Source organism: Paracoccidioides lutzii, assembly GCF_000150705.2.
Source record: "Paracoccidioides lutzii Pb01 unplaced genomic scaffold supercont2.38, whole genome shotgun sequence".
NCBI classification, from domain to species: Eukaryota; Fungi; Ascomycota; class Eurotiomycetes; order Onygenales; family Ajellomycetaceae; genus Paracoccidioides; species Paracoccidioides lutzii.
In genome coordinates this window covers 62,431-86,910 of record NW_015440984.1, presented here as the reverse complement: position 1 = coordinate 86,910, position 24,480 = coordinate 62,431, and the positions used below count along the sequence as shown (strand labels likewise).

The following is a 24,480-nucleotide window of genomic DNA, read 5'->3' as shown; positions in this document are numbered from 1 at the left end:
TGTCTTGCTTGATTATGCAGCACCGGACTCTCGTAAGAGAAGAGCCCTCAATCTTTTATGGCCGGTATCATGAACCTCCCAAGCCCCTTCTGCTAAGTAAACTCCATTAAAACATCCATGTGGAGTGGAATGTCCGTTTTTCCCACTAAACCAAGAGGAAGAAGGGAAGGGAAAAGAAAAGAACAGAGAAGAGGAGAAGAAGAGGGTTGTTGTATTATTGTGAAACTCAGGAGTCTGAATAGTGCGTGCTTCTAGAAGGGGGGAATTCGCTCAAGGATGACAAACAGTTGATTGCCCACCCAATGAGAAGAATAATGAATCCAGCGTGAGAGTGGGATATTTTATCATCCAATGCTCATTGGAAGAAGGGATCGGTATGCTAAACTTATGTGAATTGCTTACATAGTGAGAAGATATTTATTTCATCCATCGATCCGTTAAACTAAGTTCTGAGGCTCCCTTTCCTTTCACAATCCGCACTCGAATGAGCGAAACCCCCTAAATTCATACGAGTACGCAATCATCATTCCCCCCTCCCCCCAAAATAAATAAAATTAAAATTAAAATCAAAAATAAAACTAAAAAACAAAACAATGGGTTGTTAGGGGCATCCCCCTATAAATTATAAATTCCTAGTGATTTTCGCGTCTGCTGCGCCTGCTGCTCCTGCGCAAGTATCTCAACCGCCAAGAGAGACGAACGGATATGCTGAAAAGCGGCTCTATACATATCAGAGAAATGCACCGCAAACACAACAGGTACCAAAATCTAATGGTATGTTTTCATCATGCTCCCACCTTTCGCGAATGCTTCGTTTGGATATTTCGAACATGCATTTTTCAAGTAAAACCAAATTACCTTGCAGGAGAGAAAATCAACGTAGAAAACTACGTATGCTCACAGGTTAACTTCAACAGTCTCGGAAGAGAGAGGGACAATATAATTAAGCTTAAAAATTCTTTTCGTGATCCTCTCAACAGAGTTACATCAGATATTCTAATCTGACGCTGTGAAAGTAAACATTATCCTTTCAAACTCAAGAGCGCGAAAGATTTTATCAATGGAAGAGTTAATAGGGGGATAAGTTTTGGTCGAGTTACGCCTGAAAATCGTTGGAAGTAGGGTTGCTCGGAATACGTCCAACTTCCCCACCCTGCTTTGCCATCGTTTTCGGTTCAGAAGATCTGGCATTAATTATTCAATCGGTGGTCTTGCCGCCACTTAAACCGCTCCCAATACGCTCCCAGGTTTCCCCCTTCCCCTTGCCTGTCATGCCTGTTCCTACATGGGCAGGCAACCAACATACCTTGAAATGTGTGCGTGCCGTATATAAATATGTGCATGCCCATGAATTTATAATGGGGACAGAATTTTATCCCAACATTTTTTTTTTGAGCCAACTACATACCAGCAGATTTTTTCAGTTCCTGAATTTTCACTTTTAATGTGCTTGGTATAATCGAGAAAAGTCAAGAGAGGCCTAATGCCTACCACTTCAAATTTTGTTACAGTTCCAGTGTCCTGACGTGGAGCCCTTGCCAAACAAAAACGCAAAAATGTAAGAAAAAGAAAAATTCTGGTAATGATGATGATGATGGGCCCTCAAAAGGGAGAACTAGCGGTTACAGAAAGGATGTTCAAGGTGGAAAGGAAAGAAAAAGGAAAATGCCGTCATCGCTTCATAGTTGTTAAGAAGTTGAAATAAAAAAGGCAACCAACAGGAAAATCGCAGGAGACAGTTCATGAAAATATATTAAAAATATAAAAAGAGACCGAAGAATGATCCTGATGAATGCCAGTCATACCGTTAAGCATCGTATGTTCTCACCTGACCAAAAACACCGGAGATCCTCCCAGAAACAAATCTTCAACTGACAAAAAGCAGAATGAGTATCGTATGCAACAACAGCAAGCACCCCAGAGAAAACTGATGCCAAACGCCGAGTGAAGAATATATATTAAAAGGAAAAACGAAATGATGAAAATCGTTTTAATGCACTCGAAGTCGTAGGAATAAAATTAGGGAATTTCAGGAAACAAGAAGGACAAATCATGAATCAAAGGTACAATTTGACGTGTTTGATATGAGCAAAACGGGATATTCGAGGAAACGGACTTGTAGCGAATCGACCAAAATCAAGTCAACGGGTATCCATCCAAAGGAGACGTGTAACTGAGAAATTGAGGCCAAAAAGAAACAAGCCAAAGATGAATATGTATCCTAATCTGGGCGGGAATGGGCACTGAATGTGGATGTTTAGATTTTTGTCATCGATATGGGGTATATTAAACAATTGGTTCCGCTCGTTATGAAACCGTCTCTTGCTGGTGGTTGGTGTTGGCATTGTCGTTGGTTTCCGAGTTGGATACACCTTGACCTCTACATAATGGGCAAGAGTTGCGACCAGTCGTGAGCCACTATAGGATCGTATTAGCTATTATAATCCCAATTTGATAACATGAGTAAGGATAAGTCCTTACCTCGTCAATACATTCACGATGGTAAATGTGACGACATTTGGTTAACTGTCTGACCTCCTCTGCTGCTTCGTAGTCGCAAAGGCAGATAAGACATCTTTCGTTCTCCGCGATGGGGATATTCTGGATATTCTCAGACGCATCCGCCGATTCAGCGATCAGAGCCCCACCATACTCAACCAACCGGAATATTCCTCCTGCGGAAGCAATATCTTCATGGGAAGCTACGGGTGGCTTGGCAGGACCAAGTAGTGATGACAGAAGCACCATGTCCTCATAGGTAGGGTTCTAATAGACTAAAATTAGAAACGGACGAAATCCAGCGTCCAATTGGCGCTTTACTTACATCAGTGAACAAACTTGGAGTCGCGAATGCTGGGTGGTTTTCAGATAGGTTCGTTCCAACAACATATATCAACCAGCTTCTTCCACCGGACGGCAAGGCGGTGTCGGGTTCAACAACGCCGTTTCGCCTTGCTGCTCCGGAACCGAGCCCACGATGTCGAGCGGTTTCAGAGTCGCTTCTACGGCGCTGGCGTACATTGCTAAAAGATGGGCTCTCTTCAGAAGACTCGTCTGGTTCATGGACAGAGTTCTCATTCAAGTGCGGCAGCACTGCGGAGGACGATGATGGTCGCCGACTCGGGCTGTTGGTTCCAGATGAAACGTTTGATAGACCGGGCTCTGCAGGAGTAGATGGAGGTGGATTGGGACCTGGAGGGCTTTCCGATAGAACTGTAGGTAATGAGCTTGCTAAATCCGATTGGTTACGGGATGCTACATGTGATCTTTGATGACGCTGACTGTCGTAATTGGCCGGGAATGTGTTGCCTCCAAGTGAGCGACGATGGCCGGAGAATCTAGACCGTCTATCAGCACGCCGAAGTAATCCACTGGAGCCACGCTCGTTCCGTGAAACGTTATTTGGTGTAATGAATGGTAAACGGAGTAGAGAATCCAGCGAGGCACGGGCGTGGAGTCCAGTATTCAAGTCGGATCCGTTGTTTATGGAGGGAACTGACCTTACTCCTACCACCACCAAAGTCACCAACCGCCTGTCCTGGGCCCCTTCAACTGGAGGGTGGTCATCAATATCCATTCTATCGGATCCACTGTTTTGGATGTCCTCAGATGGCTGGTTGGGACGGCCAATTGCTGAGCTATCTTCGGAATTATCCGGATTAACGAAGCGGAACACCCTCAAGAAATTGACGTGCGGTAAACCAGCTTCCCTCTGGGTACTTCCATTATTGTCCTCAGTTCCTGTTCCCTGTGTTTGGACAGTTGTCGCCTGCTGTAAACTTTGTATGAAGTTTTCTAGGGAACCCTCTGCTCCGTCACCACCAATAGCCTGGATATTGGGGATTGCGGGTGGGGTATTCCCAGAAAGTTGAGCGGCTATAGCCGCAGCTGCCAATTGCAGAACGCGAGACAGAGGAGTCTGCGGAGCTTGCTCATCTCTACGCGTCGACCGAATATGCCTCGTACGTGGCAGAATATGTCTTCGCGGAGATGAAGAGGTACGAGATGGTCGAGGAGGAGTGGTTGGGGAGGTTGGGTGAGTACTTCTTGTTGCAGGTGGCGGAAGGTGGTCGCCATCCTCAGAAAATCCAGGTCGACTTGGACGACGCGGTGGTAGCATCACCGTCTGAGAGGGCTCGGGCGGTACGTTTGGTTGGCCAAAAATATGCGATATCGGAGCAGCGATGGAATGTCTTACATGGCTTAGTCTTGCCCGTTGACGCCAAGACAATCTTGAAGATCCAGAGTCACGTTCAGTGGTGGTAGGATCCAGGTATGTGGGATTTGGGGGGGGATCCGGTAAAAATGCGGGATCGCCTCGTGGAAGGGGGTATGGGCCACGTATTGAACGCCTTCTTGAAATTCCCCTTGAGCTTGACCCTGTAAATGATGAAAAGCGGTGCGAATGATGGGCAGATTCGGACCGATGTAGAGTTCTAGAGAGAAGACCGATTCGATGAGCACGGCCTTCCACTGGTGTTTCCTCACCACTGTTTAGCAATCCTCGAATCACTGCGTTGGGTAGGATCCTGGAACCAAGACGGGACATAGTCGACTGTCGTCTAGTAATAGAGGCAGAGGTTTCCTGCGTGGCGGAAGAACTATGTGGCCCCATGTGTTCCATGTTTACCAGAGGGCTGTCCCCCAGTTGGGATGGATTTGTGTCACTTGGATTTGAAAATGTGGCGATATGAGTGGTGGAAGTGGACAAAGACGGAGGCGCTGTTTGGGAGATCAAAGGGAGAGATACATGGCTGTGTGGCATCGTATGAACCCCACCATTAGAGTGATGTGAATGATGTAAAGAAGTATTTAGATGCTCGGGGAGATGTTGTTGTTCAGTAGGCTGGTTGTACAGGTAATGCGAAAGTGGGTGCAATGAGGTATTGCTTAAGTTGCGGTTGTTGCGGTCGTGGTTGTTATTGGTGCTGTTGTAACTGGTATGCAGCGAGTCTGCGCGTTGGGACGAAGATGCTTGCCCCATGATAGAAGAAATAACCACGGGAAGATATCGGAACTTTGGAAGGAGCAAAAGGCGGCGTGGGCCGGTTCACTCTCGCATATTTGGGTAGGAGAGGACACGTCTGGCGGCGGGCGGGGAGAAAAACAGTCAGCAGGAATCCTAACAGGTTCCTATTGCTACTATCAAGGCCAAATATAACACCATGCTTCTATAAATGTACCGTATGTATTGTAGATCACCTTACGCGACCGCTATCTGATATGCTGGGGGGAACGATAGGAAACCAAAGGCTTAGGCCGCTTGGGACCAGGGAAAAGGGGTAGATAATGGCACATGAGTTGATAGACAGAGACAAATAGGATACTTACAAGTATGGAACGGAAGAAATCCAGACTGCTGTGGTTGGGAAGCAGGATGATTGGGACTCAGTTGACCGGGAGGGGGATCAACGCAAAAGGAAGAAGATATTTGGGGCTCAAAAACGAGAGATGTGGACTCGTAAATTATTAGAGAACAAACCGCATAAAAATCCCCGGCTTCCACGTGGGGTGTAAGCAACGACGACGGTGGAGAATCTGGTGATGCTTGAAGATGTGATGATGTTTTGTTGTTGATGATGATGAGGTTGAATCGGGGCCAAAATCGATGCTGACTCATGCCCAACTGCAGCCCTTTGAACCAATCACCTAGGGTTTCTCATGGAAGGGAACAACGGCTGTTGTGTTGGATTGACTGGATCTATATTAGGGAGTCACGTGATTGGGGTCGCCGCCAATATCCACTCACAGGTAGCCAAGGGATGGACCGGATTATATGTTGTGCCGTTGTGCAGACCAACTCAGCCACAGCAACAGTCGTCCTGTAGTCCCTGGCAGTTGAACTTCCAAGTGTTTTGCCTTTTCCGGGATGCAGTGAATGGGGTTGGTGTGTTGATGGGAGGGTAGAGAAAGGGCCATGAACGGGTAAAAACGGAACTCAATTAGTGTCTCTATTATAATACTACTGGATACTTGAACTTGTCTCCATCCTCTCAACCGCCAATTCAACTGTTCCGAGATCCTATTACCAAAGGCCAAATTCCTTGGACAATGGTGTATGTGAGACAATTCTTGGCCTAAGGTATTGTATTCCGTGGAGAGAAGGGATCCTGCTGCTATAACACTCTCTTATCCACAACCACCATCACCGTTTTCTTCTTCGCCTGGTGATACTAGTTCCAGTAGTTATCACATAGAGTTGACTGCTTCGAAAAGTTGCCCCGGATTAAGATTTATCCGTAGTTGTGCTGAACTCGAACTGGATTTCTTCTAACAGGCGACATCCTAAGAATGTATTTTATTTTATTTTAATTATTTTTTTTTTAAAAAAAAAATAAAAATAAAAGATGTCAATCTTTCTCTTTGGGAACCTTTGATCTCGAATAACAATAGCAATATTGTCTTAAAAAGCTCCACAGGGAAAAAGGACTTGGTTTCTTCCTTGATTGCCTCCAGGGAGTCGAGTTAGTAAGTTAACTACATGAAAAAAGAGCTGTTTGTGGCAAATGAAGCCATGGTTTTCTTAATTCTTGTCTTCCACATCTCAGACGACAATTTATGGAGCATCAAGTCCCGCAGTCCCGGGATCATTTTGACAAGAAAATATTGTTTGGCCCAAAGGACAATTCTCTTTGTCTTTAACTGGCCCTGAAACGGTGAATTTATGTCTCCATTCTACTTCTCGCTACCACTCGCCCCATGGGAGCAACCCTTAAGCTTTCGTGCCGCCTGGTATGAGCGGCGCAAAGATGGACGAGAGCATAAGGAGCTGGGCGAGGGAAACGTAGCAGAGGATGAGATATCTAACATAGACACCAACGATTATGACGCCAGTGTTAGCAGAAATACCAGAAGTAATACTCTAAACTCCAGTCCAAAGTCATCATTAATCTTGTCTCCTGACGAGGCACACCAGTATCGAATTGCTGGCCAACCATTTCACAAAAAATTGCCTGGGGATGATTTCCCTCATGCCAGGCCTGGCTCGGACAAAACTACCAGGATCACCAAACGGGATATCGAGACAGAGCTGTCTCAACTGTCACCGCCACTATTCATTTCTGAGCCTGCAAACCAAAGCAGTCTGCGTCTGCAGCACTTAGCTGTCATCACAACAATCCTCCATAAGTGCCTTCTTGAGGGCGATTATACGAGGGCGGGGAGAGCCTGGGGCTTGATCCTACGGGATGAGTTCGGCGGACATGCCGTGGATGTCCGGAACGGTGGGAGATGGGGTGTTGGTGCGGAAATACTGCTGTGGAGTGACAAGGACACAGTCACAGCACAATCATCAGGGATGGAAACCAAGGGTAACAGCCCACGCCGGAGACGCTGGTTCACTCGCAAAGGCTTTGAATGCGCCAAAAGCTACTACGAGCGGCTAGTACTCCAATTTCCATATCGGAAGTCTGCGCCAAGAGCATTGGGACCGCTGGACTTTTATCCTGCCATGTTCGGGCTCTGGATATCGCTTGTGCAGGAGGAAAGCCAGTCAGCAAGAGAGGAGGCCCTGGATATGGAAGATATGGACGATTTCGATATGTATCAGGATGAAATGTCCATATCCAACAACATACCCCGCAAGAACAGTCGGAAAGATGACATAATTGCTAATGCCCGTCGCAAGGAGTTAGAAGAGGCACACCAGATATCGGTACGGATGGACGAACTAGTGATCTCCCCACCATTTTCCGATAGCTATGAACTCTTACGGTTAAGAGGGATGGTGTCTCTGTGGATTGCGGATTTGTTTATATCCTCTGTATCTGCGGATAATGGGGATGCTGGTAGCGTGGGTAATTTTGGTGATGAGAACATGTTGTCTGAAGAAGGCAGTGGTGGTCATGTGGATTCGGAGCTTGCTCGAATGGAGCACGGGCTGAGGATGGAGAGGAAGATGGCGGAAGTGGAGAAGGCGAATAGTTTCTTCGAAAGGGCGAAGAGGAAAGCAAGCAGGAAGCTATCAGCTTTCCCTTCTGATGAAACGGATGAGGGCGAGGATGTGGATGTGGATGAGACCGCTACTGAGATTTCCAAAATCATTGAATAAGTTTGGAGGTTTACAATTGCATTGCATTTTCTTTCGGTGGAGGGTGTGTCCAGGTACAAAGACTTAGCGATTAGCGATGCTAATTAGCTTATGCAGATGCTCAATAGATTACGCCTTGAATAATGTTGCTGTTCTTGCTTCCTAACACCTAGGTTCGCATTCTGCCACGGTCACCAGTCTAACAACAAAACCCCGATCCGAAACACGCAGAAACTACGCTGAGTCAAACCTCTCATCCCCCTGTCCCACGCTGCAAGCTACGACTGATATCACATCGCTTATCTCCTCTCCAATAAAGGAGCTTCTGCAAAATGCAGTAAGTGCAGACACCGGTGGTACACCAACTTGCGCTAAGACATTCTGCGCAATGGAAGTATCATCCTCCAGAGACTTACTGACTAGCATGTCAACCAAAATGTCCTCGACCCTGGATTTGCCGATTGAGCTACTCCTATGAATCTTCGAAGAACTTGGAGACCTTGACGATGTTTTGCATCTGGGACGAGCCTGCAAGAACTTTCTGGACAGCGGGCAGAATTGATTTCGTATCTACAAATCGGTGATTGTAAGGACAATCCTTCATGGAAGAAGTTTTTATACTTGTTTGTATTGACAGTAAGTTCAGACTTCGTGTAGCTCATCATCGGTACGATATCCAACTGCGCATTTTCCCGAGACAAACCAACAGGATGTATTGAACTAACTTTGCTCGGCTCAACCAAGAAGCGCTTCCTCCGTCATGTCGACCGTCGGCCAAGTTGATCTCGGTATTGTACCAAGTGTCTGCCTCTGATCTACAAGATGAACATGTACGGTGGGTTTCTTGTCAGTGGCAGGGGTTGCGGCTTCTACATGATCTCTATCGACATCCAGCAATCCAGGACGCATATTCACAATCCAGCCTTGAGTATCGCGATGACAACATCTCTAGGCATGAAGTGGAAATGCTGCGGTCAGAAGGAACTTCTCTCAGATGGAGGTTAATCTTCCCAGAACGCCTTTGAGCCCATTTAGTGCTAGGCAGACACATCGGTTTTATAGATCTTTATGTGCTCAGTGGCTTGCAATTGAAACGTTGTACCTATGGTGAGTGTCAGCGTTCCGGAACGTAGGAGCGAATCCGGTCATTTGAACAGAGTCTCAGAATCTGGACAGAAAATCCACAGCGAGAGCTTTCCGGGCGACGGATATTCTGAAAGTGTTTGACTTTATCTGGGGAATTTTACTCAGAAGGATATTCGGGGATGACATGGATCATTTCTCTTGGCTACCTTCGGATCAAAAATCTGGACGTTCACTAGATCATTGATGCGGATGGAAGTAATTCAGATAGCCCAAAATGGGACAACTTTAAAAGGTCCTTCTCTCTTATGTGTGACCACCAAATCTGATCGAACTCATCGTGCTCAGCACCAGAGCCAGCCTTTCCTGACCAGCAGATATGCCCGATTTTCTTAGACAGAGCTTGGCTGGTTCGACGAATGGATTGGAATTTGTTTGGTGGAAAATGGTGGATTTCCTTATGATACATATTTTCCGCCTTTTTCATTGAGGAAGATAGTAGGAGACTCGTGGAGTCGAAGAGTTTCGATAATCAGATAGATAACTGGAATTTGGCAGAGATATCGTGATTAAGTCTGGATAGAAGATGCTAGAGGAAATGCCTTGTCGTGAGATGGGGACCATAACTGGATAATCAAACGCATCATGACCGCACTGAGGTAACACCAGCTGTAATTTAGTTAAACGCAGAGTCTAATTACCTGACTTTGAGTCAGCAAATCTCTAACTAATAAGTACCTACGGAGAAAACTATACCTAACTTTTTTTTATAAAAAACTTCTGTAGGTCCATGAAAAAGGGACTTGTATGTTTCTGCTTCACAAACTCTCGTACTATCTCAATATTCTTGCCCATATCTTAGCAATTCCACCCTCCTCCTCCCCTTATGTTCTACCACCTGACACGCTTACATAGGGTATTCTCTTCTGGATTAGAGTACAGACTGATTCGTAGACTGATTCGTCATTCCCACTATGTAAGACGATTGACTCCTTGGTTCAGTGAAAGAGCCCGCCCATCTGGTTTTCTTGACACCTAACTATTCGACCACTTGAACGCTTCTGCCGATTATTCTTCAGAGGCATCCGAGAAAATATTCTGTAAACCATAGACATACTCTTGTATGTACAACTCGCACCGGGTATATCAACGCATTCGGCATCCTGCGAAAGTCCAGTCAATTCCGTAAAACTTAGATTGTTATACCTGCTGTGTACAAACTCAGAAATAATTAAGTGCCCAGCCACTCAATGCACCCATTATAAACTCCAAAGTTAGTCATTTTTCTGCGCCACTGATCACTGATCCTTCAACGATCATGTGAAATTTGAGAATGATACCGTGTTAAGAGCACCACTCGCTATTCAGGAGGATGGCTCTATTTGGTTAAGATGCCAGTTGATAGATGTCTGCATTCTCTCTGCAAGTTGCAAGAACTGTGTACTTGTTCTTCCTGAATGCCGTGATGTCACTTCACTAGAGAGATTTGTTAGTGAAGCCGCCGGTGAAAAGACAGGATAGAGCAACAAACCAATATCCTAGATCTACAATGTAGTTAGATGATATCCGCTTCTCGCCTTAGTGCTGTTCTTCACGCAGGGCCATGCTCATTTAAAAGAGGTTCTGCAGTCTTACGCAAACATGGGGTTCGTACAAGGACAGTCAGTTATGTTCACGGACAATCAGCGTTTTATCTATGCGTCTGCATCTTGGACCAAGTTTCCGAAATCCTCAATGATGGCTAAACCGAATTGGGCCGGGTCGGGGCCTAAATTCACATCACGTGTCAACGCGTCAAGGACGTGCTCCGATTTCAGATCACCCCAATCTCGTCTCCCCAAGGTCTCAAAAGACTCAAAAGATGACCGGTAAGGAGGACCGTATTCAATAATCAAGATATGGCAACAATCTGAAAATACACGTTCATCGTGTATCATCTTCCCTTCTGCGACACAACTTCGAATTCCCCATTTTCCTGTTTGTCAAACCAGGACAGAGACATGGCAGTTGGGGAATATGTACGAGGCAAACATTTGCAAAATGATACGCCAGCTACTCAGTGTAGCGGTCAAGCTACAATTAACCCTTCAAGGGAACTGGTCGCCAATATGGCCAGGGTCAAAGTGCCCTCGACCAAGTTAAATGATGCTTCCTTGCCTGCACCTGGAGCAAAAGATAACCCTATGTCAACAATAAAGTCAGGGGACGGTGTGGGATATCGCGCACAGAACAATAGCCAATCGAGATCCAGAGATGTCAGCGATATATTTGATACTGATGTGGAAACTGTTGATGAATCCACTACTACGGTAGCTAGCCTCTCCCGAGGAGAGGAGGACCACAGGCTTGATATCCAGGCTCCCTCAGCTGCTCGGTTCACGTCTCAGGAGAAAAATAACTTCCCATCCCATGTACCATTTCATATGCAGTATAGCCATAGCAATTCCCGCAGTCGGAATAGTTTGGAGGAAAGGATGCTAGTGGAGCTTGGTTCTGACCCAGTCGAGGACAGACATGATGATCTTCAGGAACCTGTGGAACATCATACGAGAGAGGACGCAGCTGAGGCTAGAGATGAGAATGAATTCAATGGAGATGATGCTCAGGTGTTTGACTGGAACATCAATCACGCTCCCAATGGGGAACCCATGAGCTGGCAGAAAATCGAAACTGCCCTGCGTGACACGAAAACTCCTCGCCTGTTGCAAGCTTCACCGCAACAGGAAGATGCGAATCCGCGGTTTCGTCCCAAACAGCCGGAGCCCGAGATTTTTCCCGACAGTAATACGTATGCGTCGAAGCCAACACAAAGGTTTTCAACCGGTAGCCGCTTCATGGCAAGATCTCGTTTTAGAACTCTAAATCTGCGAGAGGGAGTTCCACAAGAAGGGGACAGATTGATCGGGTCGCTCTCCATACCTCAAACGTCACCAACCCGCATCGTCCCTCCATCTCCACAACCTCGGCTGGCCTCTGAACCAGAGGAAAAAATCCCAGCAGAACCCAATCAACCAATTCCCTTACAACCAGTGCCAGAAAAGCCAGGTCGATACAACCATGACGGGCTATTCGATATCACCGATCTAAGCGTTGTAGACAGCTTTCAATCTGAAAACTCGGACAACCAACCGACATACACGTCCCTACTCCTATACACCATATCCCCAGTCTCCTCCAAACGCTCCTTGACAGACTTCTCATCTGACTACCCCCAAAATATCCTGATGACGAAAAGTTTCTCTGACCTTCAAGCGGAATCTTTCGACTATAACCCAGCGCCTCCGCAGCCTGTATTCCAACCTCAAGATCCCCCAATCCCTCTCACAGAGAAATTGGCCCAACTGAAAGGGTTGACAGAGGAGCAACGCAAAACATTTTTTGCGTCCTTGACTCTTGCAGACTGGGAAAGGAGTGGCGACTGGATCATCGAGCAGTTTAGCCATTTGCTGCAGAGGACTAGGGAGGCTAGACAGGAACGCCGGCAGGTTGCTGCTGTATTTGAGAAGGAGATCGAGAGAAGGTATCAACTTGTGGAGGTGGAGGGAAAGGGTATCAGCAAGCGATTGGATGATATGAGGACCGGAGGCATGGAGGTTTTGAAAGGCGGGGATGTATGATAATTTACTTTATTCTTACGGAATCACGATATTTACTGGCCTAGATTATTACACATTTACCAATATATCCGCATGTTTTCCAACTTAACAGTTGCCCATCAGCGTCCACGGATGTTTTCGAACGACAACTGGATTGTTAGCTGTTAGATTGCGCATTCTTTTCTGATGTATTTTTCTACATGTCTACGGCGTTGAAAAAGTTTTCACTTATCTCATTGATTTACGCGAAGGGATACGATAGTAAGATAAAACAGAATTAGAAGCCGTCGTAGGTAATTAAAAATATAAAGATATTGTGAAGGATAGATTGCTTGATTGATTATGTAGCGATCGCTAGCTACGCGGAAGTTATATATGGTGCGGATTACATAAGAAGGCAGATAGGCCTGACACCCCCACTCACTGATGTAACTGTACGCGAGATTACATACAAAAAATAGCCTGTATCTAGGTATCAGTACATAATTTGACAGGAAAACCTATATTGTTGAAAAACCAGTCATTTTCTCCATATAATCATTTCCACCCACTTACTGTGTCTTCTAATATCTGCTGCCATAGGGTGTATCTAGTCACTCCAAGTGACTTGATCAGCCTGTCTGCTGTGTTCTCAGCAGACAGGACATAATCAATCAAGATCTCATTCTTGCAGACAAGATTCTAAAGAGTATGGAAGTGAATCTCTATATGCTTAGATCAGTATGAAATCGCCTTACTTTTGATCAGTTCAATCATCAATTTATTATCTGCCTGAATCATATATGCCAGCTTATTGATTAGTGATTTGATCAGACTGTTATTATTATCAAGATTATTGAGTCAGAATAGTATGAAGCTAGTATCCTTTAGCAATTTCCAGAGACAGACAAGCTCATAGATAGTCTTCAAGGATGTGATAAATTTGGCCTCAGTAGATGATTTTGAAACACCTGTCTGCTTGCTGCTTCATCAACCAACAGAACCCCCTGCCATATAAATGATATATTTGATGATGAAGTGAGAATCTGAATCATAGTCTGCTTAATCAGCATCAATGAACACTATAGATTCTATATCTGTATCTTTTCAGTAGAACACACCTATGTCAGATGTGTCTTGTAGATATCTAAAAATTCACTTGAATGTCATTCAATTCTTCAAGGTAGAGTGAGAGCTGAATCTCTCTAGAAAGTCAGCAGTGAAGTTTATATCAGAGTGTGTATTGACAGTGAGATATTGCAGAGAGTCAATCTCTGATTGATAGAAACATAATGTAAATTTCACTGTATAAGTAATCAGTTCTTCATTATCACTCATGAAATCAACATTCTCCTCTATAGAGGAGAATGTTGAGTGGCAGTCATTCATTGAGAATTTCTCAAGCAGGTTCTTTATTATAAGAGGCTGAACCCCTAGATTCGCTCTGGCTGGCTGACTCAGCCTAGCCATTGTTTGCACGTGCGCACGTGATCATGCTACGCGAGCTTGCTTAAGCTTGTGTTCTTATCTCATTCTTTTCTTCCCTTTTCCAAGCAATTCATCCTTGTTATATAGGAGGACTAGCCTTTAGTTCTTAGAGCTTAACCCTCTACATTACGAATTGCTTCACTTCTTTCATTGATAGGCGACTGGGAGTCTTAATCCTGTATCACAAAGCTCAGCAAACGTGCTGACATACAACAGGCTATTGAAAGCCTTAAATCCTGCATCACAAACTGAATGAGATAAAGTGGCAGACTTGTACAATGAATACACAAATGGATCAACATGAAGCAATGAGCAGGGACACCCTCAGCAGCTTTGAACAACAATGAATGACCTTTCTTCAACAGCAGAAACAGGTCTAGTGTGAGAACAGAAATTTAATAGCAGCTCAGCAAGCTGAAATAGCTAATCTATGACAAGCTTTGAACATCTCAACATCAACTCTCCCTCAATTGAATTCACAATCACTCATTGCAGTCAGAAGACCAAAGACCAAGCTACTGAACTGTGAGAAGTATGATGATTTTAATCTGAAGCACTTACTCTCAGTGAGAGCTAAAGCTTCAATCAAAACTTAAGATTAATGAGAAAGCTTTAAATAATAATGAGAAATGTGCTTGATATGTGTACTCAAGACTGGAAGAAATGACAGCAGCTCAAGTTTACTCTTGAGTTGAGAATAATAAGAACAAGATCAACTTCATAGTAGAGAGCTTACTGAAGCAGACATGCATGCTCTTCAGTGATTCTGCACAACAAAAAAAGACTATGCAAAAGCTCAACAATCTATGACAGAGTAGAAGAGCTCTTTTTGACTTTCTGTCTGAATTTAATCAGCTACTGCTGGAGCTGATAGTCATGGATAGAATAATCACATTAAAAAGAAGTATTTGAGATCTGCCCTAAGTATGAAGCTGAGGAAAGGCATAGTGAGTGTAAGAAAATCATCTCTCTACAAAGATTACTGCAAGGAGCTTAGATTAGTTGATCATCAACTCTCTGAGCTTAAGACTTTAAGGCAGTGATCTAAATGTCATGAGAACAGATCTTCTTCAGATCATACAATGTTTAATCCACACTCTTCACTTCATCATGCTGTTCTTGATTGATGAAACTGGTCTCAAGCTTCTGCTGATGATCTGATGAATCTCTCTTCTGATGCTGTGACTTCAAGTACTTGTCACATCAAATTGATAAATCAGACAGAGATTAATCAATGAAGAGAGCAAGGCCTATGCCTGAGATGCAGAGTCAGAGATAATATGATTAAAAGCTGTTTGTTCAAATCTCTCAGACATTCTGCCACTCTCATGATAGCTAATGTGATCCTCAAGTCAGTACTAGATGATGACAATGTGAATATAAGTGAGGATTTGAGAAAAGAATAGCTCCAACTCAAAGACACTAGAAGGAGTGAAATAAGAAGCTTATGAAGAAGCAATGAAGAAGATTTAAATCTAAGATAATATTCAAACCTTTCACTGTTGATGTTCTAGTAGATAATGCCTTTTCAACTATAGCAATAATAGACAGTAAATGTAATGTCTATAGTTTTATTTCTCAATTCTATGTTAACAAGTATAAGCTCCTGTGTATTGAAATTCCCTCTGTTAAAATGACTGGCTTTGAAGACTTCATGAGACTCTCCATGAGCATGATGACTGGCATTCAAATTGATATAAACAGTCACATAACTGAATGAGCCTTTCTCTATATGGTGAATGGGTTACATGATCATGATATGTATCTAGGTGACCCTTGACTAGCCTAGCAAAAGATGACTGTGATCTCTCATCAAAGAATCATGAGATTTGAAGAGAGTGGCATAGAGGTAGAGTCTAGTTCAAATGCAAAAGCTGATGTGATTCCCATCTCTGCCATAAGCTTCTCTAGACTTGTGAGCACTTGAGAGAAGTGAAACATTGAGATCTTCACTGTCAGTTTGACTGACATTCAAAAGACTCTAGAAGTGAAATCAAAGATTGACCCTAGAGAAAAGCTGCCTGAACATTATTATGAGTTTTTGAACATATTTGATAAGAAAGCCACCAACACTCTACCCCCACTTTGTGATCCAGGTAGAGATCATGAAATTAAACTGATTAAAAAGACTGATGATAACATAGAACAACTCCATTGGGGCCCACTATATAATATGTCTTGAGAGGAACTACTAGCTTTGTGAAAAACTCTTATAGATTATCTAGATAATAGTTTTATTAGAGTGAGCAACTCTACCACAGCCACCCCTGTACTATTCACAAAGAAGCCTGAGAGTGAGTTAAGATTCTGTGTGGACTATTAAGCTCTTAATAAAATTATCTGAAAGAATTGATATTCTCTATCATTAATCAGTGAGACTCTACAGTGAATTGGACAGGCTAAATGATTCACTAAGCTGGACATTATTGCAGCTTTTCACAAGATTTGAATCACAGAAGGTGATGAGTAGATGACAGTCTTTAGAATCAGATACAGGCTATTTGAGTGGCTGATTACACCCTTTAGTTTGGCCAATGCTCCAAGTACATTTCAAAAATATATCAACTGGGCATTACATGGATATCTGAATGACTTCTGCTCAGTCTATTTAGATGACATCTTGATATTTTCCTCAAGAAGCTTACAGGAGCATTGTGAGCATATACAAAAGATGCTTATGCATCTATAAGAAGCAGGCCTGCAGGCAGACATCAGAAAAAGTGAGTTCAAAATGAACAGTACAAAATATCTTAAATTCATCATTGAAGCAGGCAAGGATATATGAATAGATCCAGAGAAGATTAAAGCTGTTTTAGAATGAGTGATTTCTACTACTCTTAAGAGTGTACAAGGATTTTTAGACTTTGTCAATTTCTATAGACAATTCATCAGAGATTTCTCAAAGATCATGACCCCACTGACAATTCTTACACGCAAAAATGTTTTCTTTTTATGGATGAGCAAGGCTGAGGAAGCTTTTAAGCATTTAAAATCAATGTTTATCTCTGCTCCAATCCTGCTTCAATTTGACCCTGACTGTGAGACTATATTGGAAACAGACTTATTAGATTATGTCTCAGAAGAAGTGCTGCTACAATATGATGAGCAGAGCATTCTACACCCATGTGCCTTCTTCTCTCACAAGCATTCACCTGCAGAATACAACTATGAGATTCATGATAAAAAGTTATTAACAATAATTGAGTGTTTAAAGAAATGAGATGCTGAGCTACAAAGTGTAAAGGAATCTAAGATTCTTACAGATCATAAGAATCTAGAATACTTCATGACTACACACAAACTAAATGAAAGACAGCTATATTGAATGGATATTCTCTATCAATTCAACTTCAAAATTGATTATTAACCAGGGAAGTTGAACACTGAACCAGACACTCTATCACAAAGAGAGCAGAACATGTCACAGGATGCTGATGATAAGAGAATTAAGCAGAGACAAGCTCAACTACTTAAGTTTAATGTACTGGCACCTGGAATGGAATCAAGAGTGACTGCTGCCAGTGTGAAACCTGAAATATCTCTTCAAGCTCAGTGAAATAAGATTTACAAAAATGACAAGATTCTGCAGTGTCTGAAGCAGACTCTTCATGAGAAAAGATTCAGATTTTCTTCTGAACTCAGCATTAAGGCCTCTGTCTCTAAATGCTCTTTAAATGAGAACAGAGAGCTTCTCTTTCAAGATCATAAGTGAGTGCCAGACTTCAAACCTTTTCAAACCAGGTTAGTGCATGAGGCTCATGACTCATCTCTTACTGATCATCCTGGGTGAGAGTAAACAGCAGGAGTTCTAAGATGCAAGTTCTACTGACCAGGCTATACTGCTGATGTGAGAAGAATGATCAGAAATTGTCATCTTTGCAGATCAAACATCACATAAAGAGATTGACATCAGAAACTGCTTAAGCCTCTCTTCATTCCTGAATGCATGTGGCAGAAGCTTTTCATGGACTTTATTATGAACTTATCAAGCTTTAAAGAATACACAAACATCATGATTATAATAGACACACTGACCAAGAGAATTATATTAAAAGCAGTTAAGAAAACTGATGCAGAGATAGTGACTAGAGTGTTCCTTCACAACATCATCTCTCAACATGACATCTTTAATGTGGTAGTGTCAGATTAAGAGTCAGCTTTTACAAACATGTTTTGAACTTGAGTGTGTGAGAAATTAAACATTAAGAGATGACTCTTTACAGTCTATCACTCAGAGACTGATGAAGCTACAGAGTGAATGAATCAGACTCTGAAAATCTATCTACACAAGTACATTAGCTTTCAACAGAATGACTAGTGTGAATGACTTTCTCTAGCAGAGCTGGCTATCAATAATAGAGATGCTGTCTCAATGAGTGTGAGCTCATTCTTTTTAACACATCTTTTCCACATCTTCTCTATTGATATAGTCAATGCACCTCCTGTTGAAATGCCACATAATTTCATTGAGTTTGCAGATGATTATATGAGGAAGGCTTATGAAGTGTTGAAGTGAGCTCAAGTAAAAATGACAGATGCTCAGCAATCTCAAGAGAAATACATAAATAGATGAAGAGACCCAGCTTCAAGCTTTCAACCTGAAGATAAGATCTGATTGAGCTTAGAGAACATGAGAACTAATCATCTGTGCAAGAAGCTGAATGTAAAATACAATCAATATACTGTGCTAGAAAAGATAGAATCTCATGCTTATCAACTAAATGTCTCACTCAGCATTCACAATGTCTTTAATGTAAAACTTCTACATATAGTGACAACAGATCTCTTGCCTAGTCAGAGGCAAACTGACTGACAGCCACTCACTATAGAGACTCTGAAAGGACCTGAGTTTGAGATTGAGGAAATTTGAAGTGAACAAATCTATCAAAGAAAAAAGCAGTATCTTGTTGAGTGGGTAGATTGGGCTGAGTCTACATGGAATGACATGAGTCTCCTACAAGAAGTGAAGACTTTGGACACTTAGGAGGCCTCTCAGCAGGCAAAATTAGATGTAAAGAGGGCTTTAAATAGTCATAAAGACCTGCAACAAAGATGGAGAAGAGGGGTATTATAAGAAGCTGAACCTCTAGATTCACTCTGACTGGCTGACTCAGCCTAGTCATCATTTGTACGGCAGCCTATAGTGACATTTGGGTCAAATGGGTTTTTTTGTGTTTTTCCACTGTAATTACTTAATTCCACTTATAGACACTCACCAATAGAGATTTATATGAGGATTTGTCTGTTGCAGAAACATCTCATTTCATTCTGATTAAGCTAAGAAAAAAATCAAATCAAAAAAACAATCAAAAAACAATCATTTTCCTGGATATCATCAAAAAATCAAAATGAAAAATCAAAAAAAGTGAAAAAAGTGAAAACTACTAATAACCATTTCCACGTCCTGGGATGCGACTGCCTGTCATGATTTGTCGCAACCTCTGCACCAATTTCATATCCCTTTCCTGGATGGTAACACGTTTGGCATGGATGGCGCATAGATTTGTCACTAACATCTCATTGATTAGTATAATGATTAGTAGATTAGCTTGTAAAATCCAGTCATTTCTTACTTGTGAATTCATCAATCAAAACCGCCTCTGCAGCCTCCTGCAAAGCCAGAATTGCAGATGCTTGAAATCGAAGATCACCATATATATCTGCTGCAATTTCACGGACAAGACGCTGGAATGGGAGCTTGTGAATAAGAAGCTCAACATCACGCTGATAACGGCGGATTTCACGGAGAGCAGTGGCTAAAATAATTAAAATAGATATTCAAATTCAAAAAATCTATGAATATACTTTTACTTACTGCCAGCTTTTCGACGATAGCGACGTCGAGGTTTCACATGAGCCACATGCTGTCCTGGAGGATGCTTTCCCCCCTTTCTTGCCTTGCTGGCTATATTTTTTTTTGCCCCTCTCTGTTGAACACATTTTCTTGCAGTCATTTTGGTACGAGCCATTTTTGCGTGGATTTGATGATTCTAGCTGCTTATTTACTGATTAGTATAATAACTAGTATAAAAATGAACTGTAGCTCACTTACATTGCTGAAACAAGAAGATAATTTAAAAAATTTCTGCAGGGGGGGGGAGGCGTGTAGAATGAGATGGATGAAAAGATTAAAAGATTGGAAAAGAAAAAGAGCAAAAAGATAAGATCTTTGAAGTGAGAGTGCAGTTATGTGTGCAGTTATGTGCAGTTGATGAATAACACAACAACACAAGCACGCTCAAATAGGCAATCAAGTGAACACAACAACACATCACAAAGAATATCAACATTGATTTTCAATTCTTTCAATTCTTCTTTCTCCTGTCTCACTACTTCTGCTCTGCTGCCTGCCTGCCTTTTTATTCTATCAATCATTGTATCAATCAACTATTTCCTGCGCCAGATTCTTTGTTTCCCACTTCCAAGATCAGTTTTTTTCTCATCCTATCAAAATGACACGCCGCGGACCAAAGCCTGGAGCCACAGCTGGCCAGAAACGAAAAGCTGAAGAAGAAATGTCGATTAACCCTCACACAAAAAGAGCAATGAAACGAAGGGAAAAAATGAATGAGGAGGAGGCCACTATTGAACGGGCGAAGAATGCAGATCGTGCAGCAGTAAATTATCATATTCGACAGCTGAAAAATACCGATGCATTCAGAGAGGCAAATACTGAGGATCAAAAGAAGATGATTGAGGATAAAAGAACAGAGATCATGAATAAAAGGTAGTTAACAAATCTTGAAATCTTGTTAATATAAATATTAATAGAATATAGACTTAGCACCGGGATTACAGCATCGATGCTGGAGCAGAGACAGGAAGATATCTCAAAACCAAGTGAAAAGTAAGTTCTATATTCTACTAATCATTATATTAATCATTCTAATGATTTATCACAGGCTTGCCGCATGGAATCATTTGTTAGATTCTGAGGACACCATGCAAGAAGTGAAATGGCGGCTGGAAGATGAAAAACGGTTTGGTAAAGAAAATATGCCAACTGAGGAAGATTCCCGGGCTGCGTATGAGGAAGGGGTGAAACTGATGAAAAAAGGAGGAAGTCTTGCTGCTGTTTTATACAAGCAGTGGATTCTCTCATGGAAAGATATCAGCAATTCTCTTTTTCAAAAATTCCGACATCATTCTTTCAACAATACTGCCAGTCATCATCGATTTTTAAAAAAAATTTCAAATCAGGAGCTTTCTGTTTTGAAAATGCTGCTTTGTGCAGAACAAATTGACTCAAATTTGGCAAAGAGATGGTGGAGTGAGCAAAAGACTGAAGATTCAGAAAAGGATATTGATGCTCGTAAACAGGCTCATAGAGCCTTGAAAGAGGAAATGACTCCAGAGGAATTTATGCAAATGAGATGGAGCCCGGATGAGTGCATGCTTTTTAAGTCTGAAAGTTGATTTTTTTTTTTTTCTGTTTTTATGATTATAGCAATCATTCTACTAATCTGTTTTTTGTTGAAAAATTTTTTTATATTAAAGCAAGCTAACTTAGTTAGTTTAGTACATTATCTGTTTGTTTTGATTTTCTTATTTACTTTTTTTATGATGTTATAATATTTTCAATTTTTCATTCATTCATTCATTCATTCTTTCTTTCTTTATTTCTTTATTTTAGAATGATGAATACTTTTTCTTTCACTTTCTTTTAAAATGCCTCCATCTGGTTATTCATATCTTCTTTCTCACAAAGATCTTATTATTAATCTTCATCAACACAATCTAACTCAACAAGATATTATCTCTCAATTGAAACGAGATCATAATCTTGAAGTTAGTCGATCAACTCTTGTTCGTTGTCTTCGAAAATGGAATGTTAGAAAAACCAAGAAATGGGAAGCTGATGAATCAATTCACAATCTTATTCAAGAATTGTTTTCACGAGGCTTGCAGGATGCTGATATTCTATCAGTTATTCAACAAAAGCATCCTGAGTCTCAACTCTCTATACGTGAGCTTCGTCAAATTCGGCAGCAATTGAAACTTCATCAGCGAAGAGATGACTATGAGAGTGATGAGATGCAGAAAGAGCTTATATCTACTGTACAGAAAGAGCTTGACAGTGGATTTATTCAGGGTTTTGGAAGAGGACATCTGTACACCCATTTTAGGCAGCAGGGGCATAGCATTTCACGGTATGTTTTGATTAATATAATGATTAGTATAATACTAATAAAATCAGAGATCGTCTATTCAAAACAGTTCGGCTTCTCGATCCAGATGGAATTACACGTCGGCTAAATGATCTCCAACGTCACCGAGGATCCTACATTGTTCCCGGACCAAATTATCTTTGGTCTATTGATGGTTATTGCAAGCTTCAACATTGGGGAATCGAAATCTATGCAGCAATTGATGCATATTCTCGATATATAGTGTGGATATATATTGGAATCACAAACCGTACTGCTGTTTCTGTTCTTCGACAATTTCTTGATGTTCTACAAGCAACCGATACTTTTCCTCAGGTTATTCGTTCAGATAGAGGAACCGAAACTTCAATGATTGCAGCTGCACAACTCAAACTACATCAAGCAACTGATTCAAATACTTCTTTGAATGAGTGCTATCGATTTGGAACAAGTACACTAAATCAACGAATTGAATCTTGGTGGGGACAACTTGCAAAACAGTTGGCAAATTACTGGAGAGTATGAAATTCCATATTCTTTCTACTAATTATTATACTAATCTTTATGCTAATCTTCTCTCAGCGCTATTTTCTGAATCTCAGTCATACAGGTCTATATCACACCAATAAATTATCTGATCGTATTGCCTTTCTCGCTGTATATATGCCAATTATTCGACAAGAGATGACAAACTATGTGAGAGTCTGGAATAATCATCGAATTCGAGCTCAACGTAAACGACCTGATGGGGTATATGGACAGCCCTGGAAGCTCTATTATCATCCTGATAATGCATTACAGCATGGCATAAAACCAGATTCACAAGTGCTTTCAGAACTTCACATGCACTTTGAAAACTGGGGTATGTAATATCTTCATTACTAATATCTCTGTTGATCTAATATTATAGAGATACTAATACTTGACAGATATTAATGAGTATCTACCACTGGAGACAAAGAATTGGTGTCAGAATCAGATTTCAAAATTGGGATTTTCTTCTGGAAGAGTCACTGCTGCAGCTGTCAATGAACAGGGTGAACGTATACATAAGATAATATATCTTCAGCTGCGAAAACTTGTACATGATCATATAAGATTTCAACAAGTTCCTATTCTACAGGAATCTGAAAAGCCAACTGGTGCTTGGGACTGGCTGACAGAGCGATTGCAGGAGCATGAGATGAATTTTGATAATGTGATGGAAATGAAAATCTATGATGAGAATAGTGAGAATAGTGAAGATATCAAGCCTGATATCTCTGATGAGAACAGTGAGGATGTTAAGCCAGATGTATCACAGATGTAATTAGATTGAATATGAATAAGTATTCTACTAAGTATTCTACTAATATTCTCAAGAATATACTTTTTAAGTTTGTTACTATAACAATTATTCTATAAATTTTATATTGTAGTGCTACATGAATTTTGAACTAGATATATATATATATATATATACAATGTATGTACACCGGACACACAGAATATATGTATTCATATACTCAAACACTCTATAACTTGAAAATTATAATCATATATAGTTATATATTCCAATCTAAAGTTATTGACAGTATTAAAATATATATCAATAAACAATTTTCTTAATTGATACAGAAATATTCTGTAGTGTGTACACTGTAACTAACTCTTTGAAGATATTTTATAATATTACTCATCATGTCTAACACTCCCAAAGCAGTTAGCTATTATACTAATCATTATACTAATCAGGTTACCGAAATCCACACACACACACACACACAATCTCTCACTCTCTTACCCTCAAAAACAGATATATATATACACACACTCAAATTTTCCTGTTCTTCTCTTTGTTGTTTATTATCATCTTGATTTACTTCACTATGTGGACACCATTCTGCCCCAATCGTCCTGGATTTTCTCATGAAGCACACTGTAATAGTGAAGCTGCCTGTCCTTATTGTGGCAAAGCCAATCCATCCACACCAAAATCCTCCATCATCTCTTCAATAAATGATGAAATCATTGTCATTGAAGATAGTCCCAGTCCTCCAGCTCTGACACCGTCACTCTCTGCCACAATTCTTGATCCTGGACCTCCTCAACGAGCACGTCAACTGGCCATTCAAAAAACACAAAAAGTTCAACAAATGACCCCCAATGCTGGTACACC

The 24,480-nt window shown here is 41.6% G+C and overlaps 4 protein-coding genes across 4 annotated transcripts; 2 read left to right on the top strand and 2 right to left on the bottom strand.

The window, feature by feature from the left end:
• Positions 1–2,307: 2,307 nt before the first annotated feature.
• Positions 2,308–4,984, bottom strand: PAAG_08567 (RING finger protein; the record flags this gene model as incomplete). Its single annotated transcript, XM_015846552.1, has 3 exons — positions 2,308–2,418; positions 2,482–2,766; positions 2,825–4,984. The coding sequence occupies 3 exons, from the start codon at positions 4,982–4,984 to the stop codon at positions 2,308–2,310; spliced, it is 2,556 nt and encodes an 851-aa protein (XP_015701216.1).
• Positions 4,985–6,664: 1,680 nt separating this feature from the next.
• PAAG_08566 (hypothetical protein) lies at positions 6,665–8,050 on the top strand (the record flags this gene model as incomplete). The annotated part of the gene is made up of 1 exon (XM_002789472.1): positions 6,665–8,050. The coding sequence occupies one exon, from the start codon at positions 6,665–6,667 to the stop codon at positions 8,048–8,050; it is 1,386 nt and encodes a 461-aa protein (XP_002789518.1).
• Positions 8,051–10,753: 2,703 nt separating this feature from the next.
• Positions 10,754–12,729, top strand: PAAG_08564 (hypothetical protein; the record flags this gene model as incomplete). Its single annotated transcript, XM_015846551.1, has 2 exons — positions 10,754–10,980; positions 11,109–12,729. The coding sequence occupies 2 exons, from the start codon at positions 10,754–10,756 to the stop codon at positions 12,727–12,729; spliced, it is 1,848 nt and encodes a 615-aa protein (XP_015701215.1).
• Positions 12,730–19,559: 6,830 nt separating this feature from the next.
• On the bottom strand, positions 19,560–20,144 carry PAAG_08563 (histone H3; the record flags this gene model as incomplete). Its single annotated transcript, XM_015846550.1, has 3 exons — positions 19,560–19,684; positions 19,749–19,931; positions 19,991–20,144. 3 exons carry the CDS (start codon positions 20,142–20,144, stop codon positions 19,560–19,562), a joined length of 462 nt encoding a protein of 153 aa, XP_015701214.1.
• Positions 20,145–24,480: the final 4,336 nt, after the last annotated feature.